Source organism: Gavialis gangeticus, unplaced genomic scaffold (assembly GCF_001723915.1).
Source record: "Gavialis gangeticus isolate Ggan-Ray unplaced genomic scaffold, GavGan_comp1, whole genome shotgun sequence".
NCBI classification, from domain to species: Eukaryota; Metazoa; Chordata; order Crocodylia; family Gavialidae; genus Gavialis; species Gavialis gangeticus.
The window spans coordinates 41,311,798-41,326,959 of NW_017729008.1; the positions used below are offsets into that span (position 1 = coordinate 41,311,798).

Genomic DNA, 15,162 nt, shown 5'->3' on the forward strand with positions numbered 1-15,162 from the left:
CCTACAAGCCATTGTCTTTTCAAAGATCATGCTTATAATGCAACCCTGAATCATTAATGAATGCTCCGCTTTGCACAGCTGTGGTATATATGTGATCTATATAGCTTTTCAGCTTGTCTACAAAAATCCTTCAGTCACAGCCTGCAATTCACATTTTCTCCCTTTTGTTCCAGGACAACCACTCCACATCATCATAACTTGCCTCCAGAAAGTGTGTCAAGCTTGCATTTTTGCTGTAATGTGGAGCCACTGATTTGGGTATATGATTTATGTGTATTATTTGCTAGGTCAAATCATACTAAAAGAAATGTAAAAATAAATGTATTATGCAGAAAAAGAGGATATTAAAAATAACTAATAAATGCAGCTGTTTAAAAAAAAAAAGCACGACTGCTTCAAAAGTATATTTTTTCCATTTGTTTTCATGATAAACTGGCTTCTGATTTCACCAGAATGTCCCATTTTCATCCAATTTTTCCCCTGGTCTTGAAAGCTGTCTTTATTTTATCCTTTTTTTTTTAAATGACGTATGCATTTTTAAACAGTTCGAAAGTGGGTGTCTGAGTTGGGAAATGGGAAGGCAATGACCAAAAAGATCCCTGTCCAGAACTGCTGAGGCCGCCGTGTCTGTGCTGACAGGTCTTTTCATAGTTTCATAGATTGTTAGGGGCTGGAAGGGACCTTGCAGATCATTGGGTCCAGCCCCCCCGCACCAAGCAGGAAAGACAACTGGGGTTAGGAGACCCCAGCGAGGTGACTGTCCAGTTTCCTCTTGGAAACCTCCAGGGTAGGTGACTGCACCACCTCCGGAGGGAGTTTGTTCCACAGTCTGGACACACTGACTGTGAAGGAGTTTTTCCTGGTATTAAACCTGAAGCAGCCTGCTAGGTGTTTGTATCCATTGATCTTGATCTTCCCCAGGGGTGCCCTAGTGAACAGCTGTTCACCAAGCTCCTGATGTGCTCCTTTGATATAGCGGTAAGCCGCTACCAAGTTCCCTCTCAAACTACTCTTCTTTAGGCTAAAGAGGCCCAGGTTCATCAGCCTTTCCTCATATGGCTTGCCTTGCAAGTCTCTGGTCATGTGGGTGGCTCGTTTCTGGACCCTCCCAAGTTTTTCCATGTCCTTATTGAAGTGCGGTGCCCAGAACTGGACGCAGTCCTCCAGCTGCGGTCTCACCAGCGCTGAGTACAGCAGGAGTATCACTGCCTTAGTTTTACATGAGATGCATTGATTGATGCATGCCAGCATGTTGTTTGCCCTGCTGACCACTGCCTCGCACGGACGGCTCATTCATACGATGGTCAATCATTACCCCTAGGTCCCTTTCGGCCGTGGCGCAAGTCAAGCTGTCACCACCGAGCCTGTATGTATGTTGAGGGTTTTTTGCCCCCCGATGGAGCACCTTACACTGGGAAGTGTTCAACTTCATTTAGTCCCAACTCTTGAGCCTGTCCAGGTCCGCCTATATCTGCAACCGATCTTCTGGCATGGACATGCTACCCCATAACTTGGTGTTGACTGCGAATTTGGCCAGCGAGCTTTTCACTCCCTTATCCAAATCACTGATAAAGATGTTAAAAAGCACCGGTCCAAGCACGGGCCCCTAAGGGAGACCACTGGCCACTCCTTGCCAGGACGACACTGATCTGTTCATGAGACCTTTCTGAGTCCTACCATGCAGCCAGTTTCCCACCCACTGAACCTCTGAGCCCACAATCTTCCAGTTTTCCCACCAGGGTATCGTGGGATACTAGACCAAAAGCCTTTTGGAAGTTGAGGTATATAACGGCGACCTTGTCTCACATGTCCAGGTGGCAAGAGACCTGGTCGCAGGAGGTGAGATGGGTAAGATCAGACCTACCCACAATGATGCCATTCAGAAACTTACCTTCTGCGAGTGATACTTTAATGAGCTTTTCCAGGATTTTCTCTCAGATGAAGGTTAGGCTGACTGGCTTATGGTTGCCCGGGTCCTCCCTCTTCCCTGTCTTGCACATGAACACCACATTGGCCCTCTTCCAATCCTTGGGGATCTCCCATGCACGCCATGATTTCTGCAAGCGTTTCCCAGGGGTCTCGTAATGACCTCAGCCAGCTCCTTCAGCATTCTTGGATGGAGTCCATCCGGTCCCCCTGACTTATAAATGTCTAGCTTTTCTAATTGGTGTTGCAGTGTCAGTCCTGGCATGTCCCCGACAAGCCTTCTCTCGCCTGACTTACCCCTGAGTGTGGTGACAGGATGTGACCGGCAGAGTTTGGATGGTCCTGGGGTGCATCGTAACCTTTTTCAATTCAAGGCACCTTTCCTTAGGCTCGAGCCCCCTCAAACTGTCGGCTCTTCGTCTTCGCTCGTTTTTTGGACGACGGGAAATAACTCCGCTCGTTTTTTCTGTCACAACGAGGTCAGGAAGAACAGCCTTGTCCTTCTGGTCGCACCAGCATTTCCATTTTGGTCCATTTTTTTGGACCGCGGAAAAATAACTCCACATTTTTTTGTTGAAAAGAGCTTGGGAACAACAGGCTTGTCCAAAATTTCCATTTTGATCCAATTTCCCCCCCTGCATTGTAAGTAGTCCCGGGGTGGAGGCCACAGCCACTCTGAGCCCCACCAGGGCACCCCTTGAGGGGAGAACTACACCTCCCAGCGTGCACTGCGCAACGGGGGGAACTACAACTGCCGGCGAGCCCTGTGTGTGGGAGAGACTACAACTCCCGGCATGCACTGCGCGGAGAGCACTACGGCTCCCAGCATGCCCCTCTTCCTCCCCGCCAGCAAACCACAGCTCCCGGCAGCCGCCGCGGCCCGTCTCCCGGGCAACGGGCTGGCAAACAAGATGGCGGCGCCCATGTGCGAGGCGGCCTCAGCCCTCCCGCTCCCGCACCAGCAGCAGGAGAAGGAGGAGGAGGAGGACGGGTCGGACCTGGAGCCACTGCTCATGGAGGTCCCGCCAAAACCACCCCCCCATGGCTGGGGGGCCCTGGGGGGGTTGGGACACTGGTTGGGGGTGCTGGGGTGCGCTGGGAATCCCCCGGGGACCTTTTCTGGGGCGGAGGTATTGGCTGGGGGTTGCTGCGGGTGCCCTGGGGGTCCCCTGCTGGGGCTGGGGCACTGGTTGCAGTGCCCTGGGCACCTTCCTGATGCTGGGACACTGGCTGGGGGTGCTCTGGGGGTCCCCCCTGGGGCTGGGACATTGGCTGGGGGTGCCCTGGAGAATCCCTGGTGCTGGGGCTGTACTGGACACCCCCTCCCCGACACTGAGACATTGGCTGGGGGTGCCCTGGGGATCCCCGTGTGGCTGGGGTACTGGTTGAGGGGTGCTGGGAGTGCCCTGGGGGGGTGCCCTAGGGACCTCCTTGGGGCTGAGACACTGGCTCAGCAGGGGCAGCAGATGCTAAGGACACTTGGGCAATCTCCCTCACACAGCCAGCTGGCAGGATGGGACGATGGCAGCTGAGTGTAGTGGCTGTATCTTCCTCCCCCAGGAGCAGACAGTGGGGTGTGTGGGGTGTCCAGGATGGTTTTAAAAGCTGCTGAGCACGGGAGCGAGGTACGCACTACCTCTGCCTCCGAACTTCCTAGACCTTCAATGCTGGAAGCTGCGAGTGTGAGTGGACCAGCCGGGGGGGGGGCGGAACCCCCGTTCAGGTTCAGGTCACTCGCCCTTTCAGCATCTGCTGTCTACCCTGGTGTGACAGGATGCTGGGCAAGGTGGACCTGTGGTCTGACCCAGTCAATGGCAGCTTTTATACCTGTCTTTGCACCCCCCCAGTCCTTCCTTCTGCATAAAAGGGGCAGGCTCCAGGCTGGCCCCTAAGTTGCTGGACAGGGACATCAACTGCATGGGGCAGGTGAAGACTGCCCATGTGCCAGCTCTGATGCATCATGCTCTCCAGGGAAGCCAGTGGCTTTCTTCCCACTCCTTTGTGGCTCTCTGATATATCCATAGCCCTGGCATCGCCCCCGTGGGTATTTTCATATATCTGCAGCATCCAACTGTAGTATCAAGATGCCACAATTTATTTTAGATTATTCCGATTTGAGAGACGGTACTCATCTTGGTGTCTAGATTAGACACCGCTGTGTTATTTCTTCCAGTTCACAGGCATTTCACAAACCATTGGCTCGTTTTCCCATTAAACCTATGTACTGGTGCATGAGTGTCACCTGCCCCTTTTGGACTGGCTGTTTTATGAAGAGGAGTGCCAGTTAGGTTAAAACTTCATAAAGGACCACTGAATTTCTGAATATATTAACTCTGAGCAGGCTGCTTGAGACGTTTTATTGCTTGTTTGCTGAGATGGGAAGTATCCACAGTCAAGCAGAGCTTCCTGCATTTTAGCAAAGCCCTTTTTTGAAGTGGGACAGATATAACGCAATGTACAAAAGCATTTATGGCCCTTTTCTTGAAAAAGTTTGAGCCTCTGTCTCTTCTGGAAATAATATATATTAACTGCTCATTTTTAGTGCCCAAGCTGTATCCACATCCACACCCACTCCCTCCCAGGTGTGTGTGTGTTCGTGCTGTAAGAGGGTCATGATGCTAGTAATGAAACCTGTGTTTGTCTGAGGGCCTGTGCCATCAGTTGTCACTTGCATCCTGTGCCACCCCAGTGACTTTAGCAGGATTGCGGAGTGTACGGTTTGGTCCCTGAGTCCCTTCTAACAAGATCTCTGTGTCTGTCCTTTCGGCATTTTGCAGGAGCATTTTAGTGGGGTGCTGAATGACAATATCATAGCTGAAGCCCTGTACAAGCTGGGCCGTTCAGCGCTTGGCACCGAATACGTTTACCTTAACCTGTCGCTTTCGGTGAGTATAACTAAAGGACGACCGCCTTTCCTATATAGCCATTGCTGGGGCACGTATCTGTGCCCACAAGTTTGCCTGATGGTGAAGTGGCGTTATAAGAGAAGATGGCGTCTTGACACCCATCTTGCTGATCCCAGGAGTCTTTCCTGCCCAAGTGCAGGGGGGCTGGATTGAAACTATGGCTTGGTTGGCAGAATGTTTTCTGATCCTGTGATCAGTCTCTTTGCCTGCTATAGTTGTCATCTTTGTGTGTCTATTTTGGGAGGTTTGGAAGCTGTGACTTGATCCTTGCTGGAAACTTGCTGTCTTGGTACTAGTTTCTCTTTACTTCCCCTTCTATAGCTCTGGGAGTCAGGGATTTCTTCTTCAGTGCAATTGCCTACACCTGTCGGGCTGGGTTTGACCAGAGTGCGGGGGAGGGGATGATGATCCCCTTGGCGTGCAGTGTTTGAACCACATTGGTAGGAGATAATTGCCCCCCCATGGGAATTAGCCATTTCAATCCCAGTTTCAGATGACTTAGCTCAGATTCTTCCTTTAAGTGCAGCCTGAGTTCGTAGCATTTCCCTTAGTTGTGGCTCTCATGACTGCAATTTTTATTTCTACTTTGACACTTTTTCTTATTCACGACTCATCTGGGGCAAATGAAAGACTTTTTTTTTCTTTTTTAATAGTCTTATTCAGGTGAGCACAAAGCCAGTGTCCACCTTAAGGGAGCTGTGGGCACTTCATCATTGGTTCCTCTCCTGGGAGACCAGGGTGAGATTACACAACTAGTTATTAAATCCTCTTTACTTCTATTTTTCCAGGGCCGTAATTTAAGCGACATTAACATTCTCTCCAGATACGTTCACCTAGAGAAGTTGGAACTTTCACACAATAAAATTAATGGTATGTAGTAGGTATTCTAGTAAACTCTTGGTTATGAAATCATTTAAGATGAAAAATGCAGCGTACCATGTAGCTTTAATATTACAAAACTTGGCCTACATTTTAATGGCATGACTAATCCAATTCTATATGCTGATGCTATGGTTGGGTCTCCTTGAGAATGATGTACTGACAGTGTTCATACAACTGTGGCAGCATATGCTAGGCAATAAGATGTAAATATTAGTGTCTGGTTTATTATGCAAAAGTAAAAGGCAAACAGCCATGTTAGTGTAAGGGGAAGGCTGAGATTCTACACATGCAAGTGTCAAAATATTGAAAGATCAGTCTGGTTACAGGTATTCTGCTTCTGGGCTTTTCTTCAGCAAAGACCTCCTAGTGAGAGATGAAATATATTAAATTGGAAGCTGCTTTTCTGATGAGCACATTTGGGGACTGGGCTGAGACCTGCCAAACTCATTTTTTAATCTACTGTAATCAGCATCATAAGCAATAAGGCTGTGGCAGTCACCTGCTCTGTCACTTTCTCTCCACTTTGGATGCTGAATATCAGGGCATCTCCATGTTACTCTACCTTGTGCCAATTCTGTTGTTTCCAACTTGTAGACCAAATAATGCCTGAACTGATCAGGGCCTTTACTCCAGGGGGATAATCTCTCTTTGAAACATGGCTTTCACGAGATAACGAATATTGCTAAGTAATTACTAAGTTTTGAAGGGGAAAAATTCCTCTTGCTGCCATTTTATAATTTGAATTGGCTCAAATGTCACTGTGTGGAAGACAGATTTCTGGCTGATCTAAAATTCTCAGAAGTCTCATTTTCCTAAAGTCAAAGTCACTAACACGGTGTTGAAAAGCTCACTCTCTTCTAGGTCATAAAGTTAAATTAGTTCATGGTAAAACTTTATTTTTTTAATAATGGAAAACTGATATAGGATTTGGTGTTCATCTCTGTCTTTCATTGTTAACAAACTATCCTTTGTGGAGTAAAAGATGCTAATACACTTAATTACTGCAGGCCAAGCCTTGCTCTATAAATTATCTGATCTAAAATTGATTTTTGGTTGCTAATGGGTATAATTACCATATTAAATCATAATACCCATCATCATTGTATTCCCCTCTGCATCCTTTTACTTAATTTGGTGTTTCCCTTTGTTAACTAGATCTGTCTTGTGTCAGTCACATGCCTTACTTACTGGAACTTGATGCTTCCAATAATGAGTTGACTACATACTTCGATTTCAAACCTCCTAAGAGTCTCAAGGTAAAACAGATTTGCTAGATTTAAATTCAAGGACTATATATATGGTCTTGATTTGGTATTTGGGCAGACCACGAAATCAAGTCTTTTGTCTCCCTACCCCTCCATCTTCCTTTAGTTGACATTTTTTTTAAACATAAAATATCTAGGGAAATCAAACTTGATTTGTATCTCTTTTGTTTAAAATAGTGAATCTTAACTGCCACAGGGATAGCAGTTTATACAGTGGACTCCAGGTACATGGTTAACATTCTGCCAAATGAATCCAATCTTTCATGGAATCAATTCCCACTTTTCAGATTGACTGCTGCCAGTCACTAATGAGAAACACGTATGTGAAGTATAACCATATGCTGATCTTCCTTTTCTGCTGTTGTTTTGATGGAGTCCAGTATGGCTTTAAAAATCTGGAGTGTTTTGAAATACTACAATTATTTCTATGCTTTCTCTACCAGTTCTCTAATCTTAATGTGAAAATTGCCAGGGCCCTTAATAAAAATGTTTGTAAGAGAAAGGCACATTTGTTTTTTGAAAGTTCTCAAAATTTGAATTATGCAGCTCATACAAATGAGGTCTTGTCAAACTTTAATATTAATGATCATCTTGCTTCTTCCACACCATTCCATCAGTGTTGAGGCAACTCAAAGGCCTGGAGAAAGAAAGCAAATTTGTGTATGTCCTTTTTCTCTTCAGGAGGTAGATTTTTCATACAACCAAATATCTGCAATGCGAGATTTGTCTGCATACCAGTTACTTACCAAACTCATACTGGACTGTATCCTTTCTGGAATTTAGAACAGGAACAGGATTTTTTTTTAAGAGCTGTTTATTCTGCTTTCATTTTACAGCTTCACTTAACAAGATGATTTTCTCTGAAAAATGAAAGCAAAAATAGCGTCTAATCTACTGGTGAAATTACTTTTAATTTACTAAGCATCAATATCTTAATGGAAAGGAAAGGTGTGTAGCGAGGGTGTTTATAAAGATCGAATACAGTAGGCATGTCATGGGAAAACAAAAAGAAAAACACTTTGCATCCTGAAAAGTAAGAAAACCATGAGTCATTCTCCCTAGACATGGCAAAGATGATAAACAAACTTATGTTCCTCACTGCAGTATCCGGATATGAAGCACTGAGTTTACTTTTAACTCCCTTGACTCCATAATCATGTTTTCCTTCAGCTACACACTTTATTAGAATGACTCTAGTGCAGGCGTTGGCAGTGTTTTCCAGCAAAGAAACACTGGGGTCCCAGATGAGTAGGTACTAGCACCCGGCTGCTTCCACTGCTTCTCCCTGGTAGCTGGCTGTGATATACCCCAAGGAGAGCTCCTCTTCCACTAAAACACAGAGCACCTGACTGTGGCATTGTACAGCATGGCCAATCCAGCCTGTGGGCCTCAGGTTACTGACCCCTACTCTACTGTTATGTGTTAATAGGCAGAAAGTTTCTGCATCTAGCATCCACAGGCACCTGTGCACCATAGCTTTCAATACTCATTAAATTAAATAGGTTTATAACATTTAAACTTGTTTATTTTAGAGTGTCACATCAGTGTTTGCACTCAGTAGGTTTTTGAATGAAATAAGCCTAGTCTCTGGCTGGTGCCGCAGGAAAACGGGATGGTCCAGCACTGCCCCCCTGGCCCAGGACATCCGACCCCATGCCTCAGGGAGCTGGCAAACTGCACAAGGGGAAAAAAAAGGAAGCAATCCAAAAGCAGAAGCAATTTGAAGGGATGAACTACAAAAAAGTTGCAGCCACCTGGTGGACAAAGAGGCTCATTACACATCTTTGAATGTCTTTGTGTTTGCACACAATGAATCCATGGACGTGACACTTTAATTCCTGGTAAGCCAAACTAAACTACATCTGAGGATTTTTACTTTAATGCACCAGAAAGACTTTTAAAGCATCCGGAAATCCCACTCATGCAAACAGTCATGCAGTTGCAGCACAAGAAAGAGCAAAAAATGTGGTGTGTACAAAGGCTGGGGTTAAAGTGAGTGTGTAAAATTAGGGTGGTCATCTTGGCAACAGTGAGCTGCTTTGTATGGAGTGATACCTGTTGCCAAATAACCTTGAAAGTAACTAGGATAAGACTGATTTTTTTTGTTTGTTTGTTTACTGAGCTCCCAGAGAATCTATAGAAGTCCAAGCCATCAAATGACAGTGAGCAAGGTCCTCCTCTTATGTGGTAGTGATGCAAACTGTTTGCAAAAACACCTTTCAATCTATGCATGTGTCCCCCAGTTGGTGGAACACCAGTCTGGCAGAGGATCTGAGAAGGAAGTCCTGATTGATTTAATTTTCTCCATTACTTTCTTTTCTGAAGTATTTGCTGTGCAAACTGGCCTTTATTCTTGCTAACTTCTCTTCCACATTTGTCTAAATTAATCCTCGATGTGGTTTTCTGTGTTCTCAGGTGGATATGCTGCCTCGCTTATAGTTGCTTATAACTCCTTTCCCAACCATATAAATTACATCCCAATTTTTTGTTCCATAAGAGAGAAAGCTGACTGTTTTTGCTCAGTTCTGTCTTCCATGCTTAAAGCCATTATTGAAGGATTTTTTTTTTTTTTACATAAGGGCAACTAACTGATTCACAAGTTGTTCAGGTTACATTATTCACACGTTACAAGCTGTACAGGCACAGTGATTCTTATTAGAGAATGGCACTGGGATTCAGTCCCTTTGCAATTCTAATTTTCCATAGCAAAAGCAAAAATAATGTGACAAAATGGAATAAAATAGAAGGGTCAAAGTTTACTTTTACCAATCTGAATAGGAATAAGGATTTTTCATTTGGTGTTAATGCAGGCATTCAGTATCTCCGTTTGCTTCATTTGTATTGTTGCCAGTCGTATGGGAAGAACAACTGTGACATGCATATGATTGCACTAGGGCCCTTTGAATTTCACAGAGATGAGTGCAGAATTTAGAATACAACGTGGCACCGTTCCTAACCCGTGTCAAGCAGTACGTGCAGAAGACATGGCAGCCAAAACAAGCTGTTCTTTGTAATCACAAATGAAACAACAATCTTAAATATCTTACAATGGTGAAAATGTCTGGCAAGCGTTTCTTAGCAGACAGTAACTAAGCATCTCCTACCATATTTCGGTGAGCTGCGATGCAGATGGTAAGGTCATTACAAGTTTTCCTGACAGTTGCACACACAAACACACCTGACAGGATTATAAATTAATCTCCACAGAGGAAATTGCCTAAAACAGAAATGGATACAGTTTAGTTGGGCAATAATACCAGACAAAGCAGTTATAATGGGTGATTGAAACTGTAAAATTGGTTGTATTAGTTGATAGGTCTGTTCAATTTGCTGCATCTTAGTGATGCCTTTTGCCTAGCACTTTTTTCCTAGGAATGCCTTGGAACCAAATAAGTTGGTATTTGCATATTATAGCAATTTATGGTTGGTCAGTATTGGCTATGTTGGATCTAAACCTTTGCCCGGAGAAATTTTGCTGCAGACTTAAATAGAAGGAAAATGAGATCAATTTTATGCACATGTCAACATGCGACTGTCAAACTTGTAGGCTGAGTGCATTTTTTTTCCCCAGATACCTGAAACTGCCTGGAATAAGTGCTATGGAAAAGATAGATCTTTTCCACTCTTATAGGTGCCCATCTAAGTTAAAGTGTGTCTTTGGGACTCAGTTATGGTGCAACACAGTTTGGTCCTGTCCATGCTACCAGGGCCAAACCACGTTACCATTCAGCTGGGCAAAGACAGGCTCAGAATTGTATTTCCCTTTATTAAAGTGCAGCATCCTACTTGGATTAGATTCGAATTTATAGTGTGAATCAAGCTGGGGAAGAAATAGTGATCAGCTGTCCACAGGCAGCTAAGACTTGAAATGTGTTTGGTTGCACAAGAAAACTTGATTGTATCAGTTTTTGAGCTGGAGTTTTCATTCTTTCCCATAAATTAAAATGAAATCTTGTTGCTTCTGTGATTGATAAAAGGTATTTTCTGCATCCTGCTTATTCTACTTCAAAATATTTTGAAATGATTTCTTATTTACATTCTCACATTTTAATGCATCTGATTCAGTTCAGTTTTATACAATCTGGTTAGTTTGGATTTTATATTGTTGTAAATTAACAGGACACAGCCACCCTCACTCTGACACAAAGTCAGCACTGAAACTGCTAGAATTATTTTGAGGCAAGTAAAAATGTGGAACTCTAAATAAGATATGGGTTGTGTCCAGAGTTGTTATTTATTTGTGTGCTTTATGCAGTAACTTTTTGAGGCCTCAGCCAAGTTGGGGCCTTATTGCTCAAGGTGCTGTAAATCATGTAGTACAAAAGGTGGCCCCTGTCTCAAGGAACTTACAGTTTTCTTTCCAATCCTGTACTTGATATGGGAGAAACCCCACTGATGTTAGTGGGGCTTCCCTTAAGCAGTTTTACTCATGTACATGCAATCAGAGGTGCAGAGCCTTAGTTTAAGACAAGTAACAGGTGGTTGAAACAAATATATTTTGGGGTGGGAGGGAAGGGGAGGACAGGGCATAAGTAAAATGGCCTAGGATGTAGGAGGGGAGACATTGGCTACATTCGCTAAGAAATGCAAAGTATTTTTGTAATGTGATTATTTTCCTTAAGTGCAACACTGATGCATAGATAATAACATAGAGGAGATCAAAGGGCTAGAGAAATGCCGAAGCTTGATTCATCTTAGCTTGGCACACAACCGGATCGCTACAATCAATGGTCTTAAAAACTTACCTATCAAAACACTCTGCTTGGTAAGTATTAATTTTTTTTTGAAAGCTTTCTTTTTTTAACTGGTCCAGACCAGTTTCTTAAGAAACGCATCATGTGCTAAAAATGTAGGTTCCCCAGATCTGTTTAATACAGTGTGGCCCCAAGGACATTTGATTATTTGTTTTATTTTGTACCATGCTGTTTGCTTTATCAGATCCTGCGGGTTAAGGGCGGGGGTGCAGCGGTGTATTTGCATTCTGCTTTGATTCTTGGTCCACCCAAACTTTAAACCAACTGCCAAGTGAGACAGGCAGTGGCATCTATGGAGGCAGTGCTAAAAGAGTCAGTTGACATCATGTCTTATTATCATTTCCCTGATTCATGCTAATCTCTTTCTTCTCCACAGGTGTTAATGACCCTCTATCCTTTTCAATGGCCACTGATATTCCACTCTTCAAACTATCCTATCTCCTGCAAGTTTGCTGTCTGTTAACTATTCCTACCAGTGTCTCTCTCCTGTTTCATAGCCCTGCAGGCTGTTTTTAGCTCTAGCTAAAAACCTGAACTCAGATGTGGTATTGTTAACTCAGGTGTAGAAATGACTGAGAACAAGTGTTGGAGCACTTCCAAGATGCTCAAGACAGCTAGATTTTGTTTTATGCATTTGAATAAGAGATTTATTTAACTATAATGACTACTGGACTGATGACAAAATGTCTTTTGACTGTTTTGGCTATAGTTTGCCTAGCTGTGTTTTTTAAAATGTGTACCGTATTTACTTGAATAGAAGAGGACCATGATTATAAGCCAATCCCCAATACTGTATTTACTTGATTAGAAGATGAGATTATCTCCCATATAACACGGGGAAAAGCCCCCCTCATCTTACAATCGAGCACAAGGCAGTGGGAGGAAAGGGCAGAAAGCTGCTGTGGCTCCAACCCCAGCCCAAGGTTGGGGCTGAAGCTGGAGCCAGAGCTGCAGCTAGCTGGTGCCTGCCCTCCCCTGCTGCCTCTGTATGCCCTGCTACTCCTCCCCTGCAGCCCCCAGTCTTCCCCCCCATGCCACTTCTCCCTCTGGTTCCACCTGTACTGCCCACCTCCTTACCTTTGCTCTGTGCTGGCCCTGCTGCAGTCTGGGGCATGGAATATGGATCCAGCCCAGCCCTGTAACAGCAGCACTGGCTCCATGCCCCTGCTGTGGGGCCATGCTGGAACTATGCTCTGTGCCCCAGGCTGCAGCTTGCTGGTGTGGAGCAAAGGTAAGTGGGGGGCCTGAAGGGGCAGGCAGTGGGGAGAGACCTTTGGTGAGGGGGAAGATGGGAGGAAGGCAGGGTGGGCACCTGAAGCTGTGGATGGCAAAAGGAGGAAGGAGTGGGAAACAGGGGAAGGGTAAATCAGGGAAGCCTGAGGCTGCAGAGGAGGAGGGGGCAGGCACAATGTGGGGGTGGGGAGGCAGGTAAATAGAGGAGGGCAGGCAGCAGAGGGCCTGCCCCCTACCACTATCCCCCACTGCTTGTTCCATTACTGCTCCCCCTACCTGGCCTACATATGGCTCCCACGATTGCCTCCCCACACAGTCTGTCCACCACCACCTGCCCCATTACTGCCCCCTAATCACCTCTCCCCCCACCATGATGAATTTCATAGATTGCAAGGGCTGGAAGGGACCTTGGAAGATCATCAGGTCCAGCCCCCTGCACCAAGCAGAAAATACAACTGGGGTCAGGCAACCCCAGAAGGTAACTGTCCAGTCTCCTCTTGAAGACTTCCAGGGTAGGCGATTGCACCACCTCTGGAGGGAGCTTATTCCACAGTCTGGACACTCTAACTGTGAAGAAGTTTTTCCTAATGTTGAGCCTGAATCAATCTTCCAGGAGTTTGTGACCATTACTCCTGGTTTTCCCCTCCGGGTGCCCTGGTGAACAGTTGCTCACCGAGCCTTTCATGTCCTCCCCTAGTGTAGTGGTAAGCTGCTACCAGGTCCCTTCTCAGCCTTCTTTTCCTCAGGCTGAAGAGTCCCAGATCGCTCGGCCTTTCCTCGTATGGCTTGCTGTGCCAGACTCTGATCATACAGGTGGCTCTTCTCTGGACTCTCTCAAGCTTGTCCACATTCTTGTTAAAGTGCAGTGCCCAGAACTGGACGCAGTAGTCCAGCTGTGGTCTCACCAGTGCTGAGCAGAGCAGAGCAGAGCAGAGCAGAAGAATTACCTCCTTGGTTTTGCTGGAGATGCATCAATTGATGCATGCCACAGTATTCTTTGCTCTACTGGCTACAGCATCGCACTGTCAGCTTATAGTCATAGCGTGGTCTATTATTACCCCCAGGTCTCTTTAATTCGTGGTGCTGGTCAGGTTGACTTTGCCAAGCCTGTAGGTGTGTTGGGGGTTGTTCATCCTCAGGTGGAGCACTTTACATTTCTCAATGTTGAACTTCATCTGGTTCCAGTCCGCCCAACTTGCCAGCCTGTCTAGGTCCGCCAGTATCTATAGCCTATCTTCAAGTGTGACCACATTCCCCCATAACTTGGTCTCATCTGTGAACTTGGCCAGTGAGCTCTTTACCCACACATTCAAATCATTAATAAAGATGTTAAAAAGTACTGGACTGAGGACCAACCCCTGCAGGACGCCGCTACCCACTTCTTCTTAAGATGACCTTCCAATAATTAGATTCCATACATGGAAAATTATAATAAATGTATATATTTTCCATGTGCAGAATCTAATTATTGAGGAGTCATCTTACATTCAGGGTCATTTTGTACTTGGGTAAATATGGTAATTACAGATTTCATAGATTTCATAGACATTTGGGCTGGAAGGGACCTCAGAAGATCTTCAAGTCCAGACCCCTGCCTCAGGGGCAGGAAGTAAGCAGGGGTTATAGGATCCCAGCAAGATAAACATCCAAATGTCTCTTGAAGGTATTCAAAGTAGGTGCTTGAACTACCTCCGGCAGATGCTGTGATTACAGCTATAGAATCTAATTATTGGATTTTTTTTTGAATTTGTCCCTTTTCCACTGCTACAGCAGGGAAAATAAATCTGGGGGTGGTCAGGTAGCCCTCTTCCTTTCTGCTTCCCCCCAGCTTTTTCTGTGCCGGCAGGCTGTGTCCCTGCTGCTGCCAGGGGCCAGGCTGGTGCCATGCTCTCTGCCCCAGGCTGCAGCAGGGATGGAGTCTGCCAGCATGGTGGTGGGGGGTGAGGAACAAATTTGAAAACGATAACCTTGAAAATAAACATGGCTATAGCAATTTGCGTATGGTCCCCATGCACTTAGTTCATCCAAAATTGATGCATATTATTTTTTTTTTAACTGTTGCTAGTTTTAGCCCAGGCATTCCATAAACACAATTTTGAGCAGCTTTTTGGCATGCATATTATATGTAGGACAAACTTTTTTTTGCGGAAAAAAAAATAATATATATTTATTTATTCACACACACACACACACACA

At 45.1% G+C, this 15,162-nt stretch overlaps 1 protein-coding gene across 3 annotated transcripts in view; it reads left to right on the forward strand.

Moving 5' to 3' along the window:
* The first annotated feature begins 2,826 nt into the window (after positions 1-2,826).
* LRGUK (leucine rich repeats and guanylate kinase domain containing) overlaps positions 2,827-15,162 on the forward strand; it is a 69,867-nt gene continuing 57,531 nt past the window's right edge. For all 3 annotated transcript variants that reach the window (XM_019509630.1, XM_019509631.1, XM_019509632.1), the window contains exons 1-6: positions 2,827-2,945; positions 4,704-4,811; positions 5,621-5,702; positions 6,870-6,970; positions 7,661-7,742; positions 11,620-11,744. In XM_019509630.1, coding sequence (XP_019365175.1) covers positions 2,838-2,945; positions 4,704-4,811; positions 5,621-5,702; positions 6,870-6,970; positions 7,661-7,742; positions 11,620-11,744 — 606 coding nt within the window. In that variant the 5' untranslated portion in view covers positions 2,827-2,837. The remainder of the gene's footprint in view (positions 2,946-4,703; positions 4,812-5,620; positions 5,703-6,869; positions 6,971-7,660; positions 7,743-11,619; positions 11,745-15,162) is intronic.